General features: G+C 41.5%; 1 protein-coding gene across 1 annotated transcript in view; it reads left to right on the top strand.

Annotated features, from left to right (window-relative positions):
* Nucleotides 1-11,514, top strand: part of LOC106872640 (kelch-like protein 5) — a 47,414-nt gene extending 35,900 nt beyond the window's left edge. Inside the window, exons 3-9 of the mRNA XM_089346205.1 lie at nucleotides 945-1,157; nucleotides 4,091-4,280; nucleotides 5,494-5,718; nucleotides 7,152-7,314; nucleotides 7,782-7,994; nucleotides 9,446-9,617; nucleotides 11,312-11,514. Coding sequence (XP_089202331.1) covers nucleotides 945-1,157; nucleotides 4,091-4,280; nucleotides 5,494-5,718; nucleotides 7,152-7,314; nucleotides 7,782-7,994; nucleotides 9,446-9,617; nucleotides 11,312-11,374 — 1,239 coding nt within the window. The 3' untranslated portion in view covers nucleotides 11,375-11,514. The remainder of the gene's footprint in view (nucleotides 1-944; nucleotides 1,158-4,090; nucleotides 4,281-5,493; nucleotides 5,719-7,151; nucleotides 7,315-7,781; nucleotides 7,995-9,445; nucleotides 9,618-11,311) is intronic.
* Nucleotides 11,515-12,039: the final 525 nt, after the last annotated feature.

Raw genomic sequence — 12,039 nt, 5'->3', positions numbered from 1 at the left:
CCTGGACTGGTTCTTGTGCGGGTGGCACATGAGATGCACCATTTTGAGCGTGGCCGTTGCCAGTACCGCCTGACTGGCTCCTGTAGGATTTTCGAGCGAGATCGTTGCCAGTGCCCCTGGACTGGCTTGTGCGGGTGGCACATAAAAGACACCATTTCGAGCGTGGCCGTTTTCGTGCGGGTGACACGTAAAAGCACCCACTACACTCTCTGAGTGGTTGGCGTTAGGAAGGGCATCCAGCTGTAGAAACTCTGCCAAATCAGACTGGAGCCTGGTGTTGCCATCCGGTTTCACCAGTCCTCAGTCAAATCGTCCAACCCATGCTAGCATGGAAAGCGGACGTTAAACGATGATGATGATATGTGTGTGTGTGTGTTTGTCACCCCAACATCACTTGACAACTGACGCTGGTGTGTTTACATCCCCGTAACTTAGCGGTTCGGCAAAAAGAGACCGATAGAATAAGTACTAGGCTGACAAAGAATAAGTCCTGGGGTCGATTAGCTCGACTAAAGGTGGTGCTCCAGCATGGCCACAGTCAAATGACTGAATCAAGTAAAAGAGTAAAGAGAGACAGAAAATTGGGATCCAACAGGAACAACAATAAAATTATAAAAAACAAAAGTTATAAAGTTATCAACAAAATAAAAAAAAATTATGCACTTTTAACACACAGTGAAACATGATAAACAAAAATAAAAGTGTATTTTGAAAAGAATTGTTGGGGCTTCTCTGAGATAGTTAATTCTGGGTCACCATGTATGTATATACGTATGTATACAAGCACACACTCACACAAACAGCTCATATCTTTTATTTATATCACACATCACTCCCTTATCTTCCACATCCTCTTCTCTATCATTTCAACAACTCTTGACCTTTGCCTCATGGTTAAATATTTCCATTTCATTTCCTGTTACGTTCATTCATTCTTTTCACAGGAGAACTTTGTTGAAGTAATGGAGAACCAGGAGTTCTTGAAGCTGGCCCCTGACGATGTGGGCAAGCTACTGTCTAGCGAAGACCTCAATGTACCGAGTGAAGAGACCATATTCCAGGCCCTAAAGGCCTGGGCTAAACACGACCTCACCAACAGGAAGAGGCATTTGTCCAAATTACTGTCTCATATAAAACTGCCCCTCATGGCACCACAGGTAAGCACCATTTTGTTTATGGGTGGTGGGGGTTAGATTGGGAGTGGGAGTGGGTCTTTGTTGTACTGCTCATCTCATCCCACCAAGTAAGTCTTGGCCCAACAGACATAGTGCATCTAGGACTACATTATCCAATGTGTTCATCCCTCGTTGCTGCTGTTTAACCTTAAGACCATCCTGTCTTTTATTCAGGCGTTGTGTATCTAGGACTACATTATCTAATGTGTTCATCCCTTGTTGATAATGTAGTCTTAGATACACTATGTGTAAATATAACCGGGAGGTCATGGTTGGCATACTTTTCATCATGTGTACTTTGTAGTTGTTGCTGTTGTTTAACCTTAAGTAGGTCCAAATCCAGAAGACTTATGATCAGAGATACTCCAGTTGTGACCATCCTGTCTTTTATTCAGGCATTGTGTATCTAGGACTACATTATTTAAAGTATCTTTCTTTTAGCCCCAGGTCAGATCAGATTAAAGAGACCTATAATCAAAGATGTTCCAGTTGTGACCACCCTGTCTTTAAATCAGACATAGTGTATCTAGGGATACATGAATGGTCCATAACCACGGTCCATATGACCCATGGTTTATATAAAATATTTCTTGTTAAAATTCATCTTTGATAAATCAGTTACAACTCTCTTTACTCTTTTACTCTTTTACTTGTTTCAGTCATTTGACTGCGGCCATGCTGGAGCACCGCCTTTTAGTCGAGCAAATCGACTCCAGGACTTATTCTTTGGAAGTCTAGTACTTATTCTATCAGTCCCTTTTTGCTGAATCTCTAAGTTACGGGGACGTAAACACACCAGTATCGGTTGTCAAGCGATGTTGGAGGACAAACACAGACACAAACATATACACACACACACATATATATATACATATATACGACGAGCTTCTTTCAGTTTCCGTCTATCAAATCCACTCACAAGGCTTTGGTTGGCCCGAGGCTATAGTAGAAGACACTTGCCCAAGGTGCCATGTGGTTGGTAAGCAAGCTACTTACCACACGGCCACTCCTGCGCCTACAAAATATTTTTTTATTCAATTCCTAAAAATATTTAATTCTGAAAATATATGAGGTTTTAAACATCAAATAGTTACGAGGGTCTGGTAAAGTAAGATGGGAATCAAATATACATTTGTATGTGAGTGGCTGTGTGGTAAGTAGCTTGCTTACCAACCACATGGTTCTGGGTTCAGTCCCACTGCGTGGCACCTTGGGCAAGTGTCTTCTACTATAGCCTCAGGCCGACCAAAGCCTTGTGAGTGGATTTGGTAGACGGAAACTGAAAGAAACCCATCGTATATATATATATATATATATATGTGTGTGTGTGTGTTTGTTTGTCTGTGTTTGTCCCCACCAACATCACTTGATAACCAATGCTGGTGTGTTTATGTCCCCGTAACTTAGCGGTTCGGCAAAAGAGACCAATAGAATAAGTACTAGGCTTACAAAGAATAAGTCCTGGGGTCGATCGCTCTACTAAAGGTGGTGCTCCAGCATGGCCGCAGTCAAATGACTGAAACAAGTAAAAGAGTATATATATATATGTGTGTATATATATTCTATTATAAATTTGAGTTGTGTTTCTCTATTACGTTTTTACGTTCATTAACTTCTCCTAGACCGTTGGTGCAAGGACGACACTAATGCCAGGGAATGTCCTAAGGGGGTCTAATTTTTTAAGGGCCACCTAATTGGGGCCCCTACTGGCCCTGCTCATTTCTACTGCATTTTAAACTAAATACATTGCATTGGCGACCAAATCAGAGCAATGACAATGAATTTCATACTATGACCTCTATTTTCACTGCATTTACTTTCTCCTATGCTTATTGATTAAACTATGATCAGCATCAGTGTTTAGTGCATTTGCAGAAATAAGTTTGGGCATTTTAAATACCCCCACACACATTCAATTGAGATAAAGAGTTGTAACAGGTATGTTTCAAGTGTGGATATTTATATTTTGTAGTTTATGAAACTTATGTCTAGTATATATATATATATATATATATATATATATATATATATCATCATCATCATCATCGTTGTTTAACGTCTGCTTTCCATGCTAGCATGGGTTGGACGATTTGACTGAGAACTGGTGAACCAGATGGCTACACCAGGCTCCAATCTGATTTGGCAGAGTTTCTACAGCTGGATGCCCTTCCTAACGCCAACCACTCCGAGAGTGTAGTGGGTGCTTTTACGTGTCACCGGTACGAAGGCCAGTCAGGAGGTACTGGCAACGAACTCGCTCGAACGTCTTTTCACGTGCCAGGAAGGCGACGTTGGTAACGATCACGCTCAAATGGTGGTTTTGACGTGCCACCGGCACGGAAGGCAGACAGCTGGTGCTCTGGCAACAATCACGTATGGACGGTGCTCTTAGTGCTCCACTGGTACAGGTACCATCATGATTTCGCTTTCGCTTGCCCCACACATATGCAGCTATGTATATATATATATATATATATATATATATATATATATATATATATACAAACACACACATACAAACATACATATGCATCTATGTATGGAGTGTGTGTGTGTGTGTGTATATATATATATACAGATGTCTGTGTGTGTTTATGTGTATATATAGATATGTATGTACACACACACAAAACAAAAATACAGCAGGCTTCTTTTAAATTCTACCAAATTCTACTCACTTGGCTTTGGTTGGCCCTGGGCCATAGTAGAAGCCCCCAGGCCTACATACAGTATGGTATTACAGATTCAAAGAACCATTAGTTTAATAGATCAAACAACTTAACGCTGATCAATGAATAGATATCAATTGATTTCCTTCACTTGTATAATCTCTCTAAACAATTTGATTTTTTCTTTTTGTTGTTGTTGTTGTTGTTGTCCAACCAAGATGTGAACCTTTCTGTTTTTTGTTGCAGTTCATAGCCGACCACGTGCGGACAGACCCAATATTCTGGGATGACAAGGAATGCCAGGATCTCATAATGGAAGCCCTCATGTACCACGTGTTACCCGAGAGGAGGTCGTCGTTCCAGAGTCAACGGACGAAACCTCGCAAATCGACAGTCGGAGTTCTTTATGCCGTCGGAGCAATGGATAATGCAAAAGGTTGGTGTTTGGGGGGATAAAAGGGTTGGTGGCAATCCTTTTGTGGTGGTGGTGGTGTCTTATATATAACTGATACTGTTTCAGTTATGACGGCAGAACAGTCTGCTCTTGAAATTAAGTGGCTGAGTACTCCACAGACACGTGTACCCATAATGTAATTCTCAAGGAGATTCAGCATGACACTGAGTGTGACAAGGCTGGCCCTTTGAAATACAGGTACAATTCATTTTTGCCAACTGAGTGGACTGGAGCAATATGAAATAAAGTGTCTTGCTCAAGGACACATGTCACCGGGAATGGAACTCACGATCTTATGATTGTGAGCCTGTTACACTAACCACTAAGCTGCATGCCTTCATGTTACACACACCACACACAGACACATGCACACACACACTTACACATGCTGACACACAGTTTGACATACACACACGCACAATCACAGACAGACAGACGCAGACAAACAAACTCTCACACAGACAGACAGACACGCATGCACGCACACAGACAGACAGACACACGCAAACACTCACTCACTCACAAAACAGATACATGCACATATTGTATATACATACATCACTCTATATATATATATATATATATATATATATATATATATATAGGGCAGGGAATTGCCAATTAGTAATAAAATTAATAATTAACAATAATTAACCTTTATCGGTAAAACCATTTATAATCATAGATATATAGGGATCAGCATGAGTTGCTTCACCAACATACTGAAAATTTAAAAATAGCAGTCAAAGAACTACTGATTCCAAGCTACAAATTTTTTTCTCTAACGGATGGCGATATTTATGGCACACACAGAACAAAAACAGAAGAGAAAAGTAAAAACAAACCTGCCTTTAACTAAAGGCAGGTTTGTTTTTGTTTTTGCTTTTCTCTTCTGTTTTTGTTCTGTGTGTGCCATAAATATCGCCATCCGTTAGAGAAAAAATTTGTAGTTTGGAGTCAGTAGTTCTTTGACTGCTATTTCTAAATTTTCAGTATGTTGGTGAAGCAACTCATGCTGATCCCTATATATTTATGATTATATATATATATATACACACATGCACAAATTATGTATTAATTACATAGATAATGAATCCTTTTTTTTTTTTTTTTGTTTCATTGTCTCAAAATGAATGCCTTTTATTCACCATATCTCATTTCTCTTCTCTATTGACCGATGTCCATTTCATTTCAGGTGCCACAACGATTGAAAGATATGACCTCCGCACTAACACGTGGACCCAAGTTGCTAACATGAACGGACGACGGCTCCAGTTTGGCGTCGCTGTCCTTGATGGTCGTTTGTATGTGGTCGGCGGCCGGGACGGTCTGAAGACCCTCAACACTGTTGAATGTTACGACCCGAAACGGAAAACCTGGAGTTCCATGCCTCCCATGTCAACACATCGACATGGCTTAGGTGAGCATCACCTTCACTCTCTCTCTCTCTCCTGTCATCATTATATCAAATATCCACTTTTCCATGCTGGCATGGATCAGAAGGAATTTGTTGAGGCAGATTTTTTTTATGGCTGGATGCCTTTCCTGTCACCAACCTTTAATGCTATTCATGCCCAGGCATGTTTTTTATGGAAGACTGGAAAGGAACAACCCCGCTTGTTTGATGGTGATGCTCATTTACATCCATCATGTTAAAGACAAATGTGCATATAGGCGCAGGAGTGGCTGTGTGACCACATGGTTCCGGGTTCAGTACCACTGCATGGCACCTTGGGCAAGTGTCTTCTACTATAGCCTCGGGCTGACCAAAGCCTTGTGAGTGGATTTGGTAGACGAGAACTGAAAGAAGCCCGTCGTATATATGTATATATATATGTGTTTGTGTGTCTGTGTTTGTCCCCCCAACATCGCTTGACAACCGATGCTGGTGTGTTTACGCCCCCGTAACTTAGCGGTTCGGCAAAAGAGACCGATAGAATAAGTACTAGGCTTCCAAAGAATAACTCCTGGGGTCGATTTGCTCGACTAAAGGCGGTGATCCAGCATGGCCACAGTCACATGACTGAAACAGGTAAAAGAGTAAAAGAGTATTCACGTACATATTCACACATACAAATATATGAATCATGCCAGCATGGAAAGCAAATGTTAAACGACGATGATGATATTGTGTAGTAAAAAGCTGGCTTCTTAATGACATGCTTCTGAGTTCAGTCCCACTGCGTGGCACCTTGGGCAAGTGTTTTCTATAGCCTTGGACCGAGCAAAGCCCTCTGAATTGATTTGGTAGATGGAAACTCAAAGAAGCACATCATGTGCATCTGTGTGTATATATATATATATATATATATATATATACACATGATATATATATATATATATATATATATACACATGATATATATATATATATATATATATATATATACATGATCGTCGTCGTTTAACGTCCGCTTTTCATGCTTGCATGGGTTGGACGATTTGACTGAGGACTGGTGAAACCAGATGGCTGCACCAGGCTCCAATCTGATTTGGCAGAGTTTCTACAGCTGGATGCCCTTCCTAATGCCAACCACTCAGAGAGTGTAGTGGGTGCTTTTACGTGTCACCCGCACGAAGGCCAGTCAGGCGGTACTGGCAACGGCCACGCTCAAAATGGTGTTATAGATAGATTATAAGATATGTTGGGTCTCTATAGGGTTACTTAACTAGAAATAGCAGCCAAATCTCCCGATCCTTTTAAACAGGGAAAAGACACAAATGGGATGGTCACCACTGGAATGGATCGGAATTGACCTGGGGTTAAATAACAGCAACAGCCACCACTATCAAATCTAACATTTTATTCCCTTGTTTATCTGTGTATTAAATTTCTGTTTCTTTGTCTTGTAGGAGTTGGGGTTCTTGAAGGGCCAATGTATGCAGTTGGAGGGCATGATGGCTGGTCGTATTTAAACACAGTCGAAAGGTGGGATCCTCAAGCGCGCCAGTGGAGTTATGTTGCCCCCATGTCAACTCCACGGAGTACTGTAGGAGTAGCTGTTCTTGGAGGAAAGTAAGTTGTTTCCCTTCATTTGTCACTCTTTAGCTTTCTTTCACACGCTCTCTCTCTCTTTCTCATTTTTAGTACTTTCTCTCTCTCATCTTCCACAATTTTTCTCTCGTATCTCTCTCTTTCGCTGTCTCTTATTGTCATTCTTTTACATCTTAACCCTCTCTTTCATTATCTCCTCTCCTTTAACATGTCTATCCTTTCCATCTCCTCCTCCCATTCTGATATCTCTCTCTTTTCCACATTCTCCTCTCCACACTATTCTTTCCATCTCCCCTTCTCTTACAGCCAATTTAGTGTATCTTAAAGCATGAAACTATCAGTAGATCTTCAGTAATTCTGTATATTAAACAATATTAATCTATCCCTAAATGGAGTAGTTTTTTTTTTTTAAGTTGATTCTTCCTGTAATGGAACCGTAAACTATTTATTTATATATGTATATGTATATATATATATCTATTTTCCAGATTGTATGCTGTTGGGGGCCGAGATGGTAGTTCGTGCCTGAAGTCAGTCGAGTGCTTTGACCCTCACACCAACAAGTGGACAGCATGTACGACCATGTCTAAACGTAGAGGAGGTGTAGGTGTCAGCACCTGTAATGGCTTCCTCTATGCTGTGGGGGGGCACGAGGCCCCGGCTTCCAATCCCACCTGTTGTAGATTCGACTGTGCAGAAAGGTAAAACAACCCAATACAATTTCGTGACCGAAGGGGGTATCCGGTATACGTAGGGGCTCTTTACCGATTACTCTATTTGGATCTGTTCAGTTTGGCTCACAGATATTTTAATTAATTTTTTTGTAACTAAACAGCTTGAGAACACAGTTTGCTTTGAATATTCTTGACAAAATTTGGGATTTTAAAAGTTATTTCATGTTAAAGTTGTCGTATTTGGGTAATTTCAACCGATCAACCGAAATGTTCAAAGCAAAAAATTAATTAAAAAATCTGTGAGCCAAACTGAACAGATCCCCCTATTTTAACCCTTTAGCGTTTAAACTGGCCATATCCGGCCAAAAGTATTCTGCCTGTTCTATGTTCAAACTGGCCAGATCTGGTCTCTCACACCAACCCTACAATATCGTTTTAAAAATTAACAGCTACCTCATCAAAATCTCATAGCTACGAGATAATGCATGATTAGTTCAAAATAATGTGGATAAAAAAAGCATTAATTATGGCAGAATAAGGTGAACACTAAACGGTTAAGCAATACATAATAATGGTTTTTGCCAAGATCTTGCAATCGAGGCTGGAAGAGTTATTTCCCTTGAACGATCTAATGTCCAGCGGCAAATTTCCTTGCTTTCCAGCCTGTGTCCCTACTTCAGTTTTTCAACGATGGGTACCAAACTTGCATAAGCCGACGATGTACCATGATCATAGATACACAGACCTAGAAGGCATAGGTATGAAAGCTTACAGTCAGGACTCTTCATAAATTTAGTCCTCCATTCCCGACGACATTGATGTCTGCCACTTTTATTGTCACATGTGGTTTGGCTATATCAATGTTTCTCACAAGGCTGGGTAGTCGAAACGAAAACCTCCGACTCTCCTATGTAACCATTGAACTATATGCCTTCACAATATATACCATATACAGGCGGCGTGCTGGCAGAAACGTTAGCACGCCGGGCGAAATGCTTAGCGGTATTTCGTCTGCCGTTACGTTCCAAGTTCAAATTCCGCCACGGTCGACTTTGCCTTTCATTCTTTGGGGGTCGATAAATTAAGTACCAGCTACGCACTGGGATCGATGTAGTCGACTTAATCCCTTTGTCTGTCCTTGTTTGTCCCCTCTATGTTTAGCCCCTTGTGAGTAATAAAGAAATAAGAAACGTTAGCATGTCGGGCGAAACGCTTAGCGGTATTTCGTCTGCCGTTGCGTTCCGAGTTCAAATTCCTCCGAGGTCGACTTTGCCTTTCATCCTTTCGGGGTCGATAAATTAAGTACCAGCTATGCACTGGGATCGATGTAGTCGACTTAATCCCTTTGTCTGTCCTTGTTTGTCCCCTCTATGTTTAGCCCCTTGTGGGCAATAAAGAAATAAATATATAACATATACATACATTTATACACAGCAATGTAATACTGTACTCTGTTTCTTTCTCTACCCGCTCAACAGGTATGACCCCAAAACAGACCAGTGGACTATGATTGCTGCTATGAGTACCCCTCGGGATGCAGTAGGAGTGTGTCTACTCGGAGACAGACTGTATGCCGTCGGCGGATATGACGGTCAACAGTATCTTCATGATGTTGAGTGTTATGACCCAGTGACCAACGAATGGAGCAAGGTAAGTGATGGTGAGCGGTCGGTGGGAGCACTGCATCCGTGCAGTGCGTGTGTATATCTGACTGGCTGTAGGTATATGTACCCAGGCCATTGTAGATGTGTATGCTATGCATACATAGGTGTTTATAAGTGTGTCTGTGTGTGTGTGTGTGTGTGTGTGTGTGTGTGTGTGTACATCGGTAGCTGTAGATATGTGTATGTATACCTGGATGGTTGTATGCACCTTGGTATCAAGTGTGTGTGTGTAGACATGACTAAATATAGGTATGTTTGTGTGTACTGCAATGACTGTTGGTGTGTGTGTGGGTGTACTTATGCATGCGTATCATCATCATCGTTTAATGTCCTTTTTCCATGCTGGAATGGGTTGGACGGTTCGACTGGGGTCTGGGAAGCCAAGCGGCTGCATCAGGCTCCAGTCTGATCTGGCGGTCTTTCTATACCTGGATGCTCTTCCTAACGCCAACCACTCCGAGTGTGTAGTGGGTGCTTTTTACGTGCCATTGGTACAGGGGCCAGAGGAGGCTGGCAACGACCACGATCGGTTGGTGCTTTTTACATGCCACCGGCATGTATCTGTGTGTGTGTGTATACACATATACACAAAGGGGTGCTGAAAAGTTCTTGCCTTTGGGTAAATACAAGACGATCAGTTAATTATGAAAATGTTCAACAAATTCCTGTCTCAGATTCAGACACATATTGCAGCAGTCCTTCAGTTTTTCTAAGCCCTGTAAAAGAACTGAGAAGGCTAGGCCTCCAACCAGGTCTTTTGCCGTTCAGCCTCCAACCAGTAACTTTGCAGATATGTGGGTATGTGTTAAGGAGCTTGCTTCTCAGCACATGTGTGGCACTTTGGGCAAGTGTTTTCTACTGTAGCTTTAGGCCATTCAAAACCTTGTGAATGGATTTGGTAGATGGAAACTGAAAGAAGACCATCGTGTGTGTGTGTTTGTCCCCCCTCCACGGCTTGACAGCTGATGTTGGTGTGTTTACTTCCATGTAACTTAGCAGTTCTGCAAAAGAGACTGATAGAAATAAGTACTGGGCTTTTCAAAAGCTAATAAGTGCTGGGGTCGATTTGTCTGGCAAAAATACTTCAAGGCAGTGCTCCAGCATGGCTGCAATCCAGGGACTGAAACAAATGTTGTTGTTAGCACTCCATCGCTTAGAACGTTTAGGGTTCTAGTTGATCCGATCAACGGAACAGCCTGCTCATGAAATTAACGTGCAAGTGGCTGAGCACTCCACAGACACGTGTACCCGTAACATAGTTCTCGGGGATATTCAGCGTGACACAGTGTGACAAGGCTGACCCTTTGAATTACAGGCACAACAGAAAGTTGTGGTGGAAGAGTACAGCAGGGTTCGCCACCATCCCCTGCCGGAGCCTCCTGGAGCTTTTTAGGTGTTTTCGCTCAATAAACACTCACAACGCCCAGTCTGGGAATCGAAACCGCGATCCTATGACCGCGAGTCCGCTGCCCTAACCACTGGGCCATTGCGCCTCCACTGACTGAAACAAAGATAAAAGAATAAAAGATGTATAATTGACATAAACCCCAGAAAGTTTTGCTCCAGCATGGTCGCTTTCCCATGATTGAAACAAGCATAAAATTTTTTTTTTTTAAATTTTTTTATGGTAGTTCTCATTCTCTCACTCACTCACTCACTTCCCTCCCTCTGTTTTTTTAGGCTGCACCACTATGTACCGGCCGAGCTGGAGCATGCGTCGTCCACGTGAGCAGTACCAGCTGACTACGAAACCACAGAAGAACTTTGGCGTTGCTCAAGAAATGGCCTTCAGGGTTCTTCCCCAAAATGCGCCGAAAATTCTCTGTCTTCATCTAATGCCACATACCAACACACACCATTATATATATGTGTATATATACATACATACACATACACACACATTATATGTTTGTGTGTATATTCTAAGTATACACATATACATGCATATAAATCAACACTTGGCACAGATATTTATACATACATATTTACATAAATACATATATATTTATACACATATATAATATACACACATACACGCTAGTGTATGTGTGCACACACCTATATATATATATATATACATACACTTGCACACAACGTTTGTGCGTGTGGGCGGTATGATAGGTAGGTGACTTTACATCAGCCTACCTATGTCTCATGAATTCTCCCAGAGTAAATGAACATACATACATACACACACACACACCCAGGTACATATATATATATATATATATATATATATATACACACACACACACACACACACATACATACACACACACACACACACACACACACCCAAAGACAACACAGAACTAATGTGGAAACAGAATCTTCAAATCACTAAAAAGACTTCTTACATTCGACAGACTCTCTCGCTCTCTTCTTTCTTACTTTGTCTACCTCTCTTT

The sequence above is a fragment of the Octopus bimaculoides genome, chromosome 30, assembly GCF_046866305.1.
Source record: "Octopus bimaculoides isolate indiv1 chromosome 30, ASM4686630v1, whole genome shotgun sequence".
NCBI classification, from domain to species: domain Eukaryota; kingdom Metazoa; phylum Mollusca; class Cephalopoda; order Octopoda; family Octopodidae; genus Octopus; species Octopus bimaculoides.
This window is presented reverse-complemented; position numbering and strand designations above follow the sequence as displayed.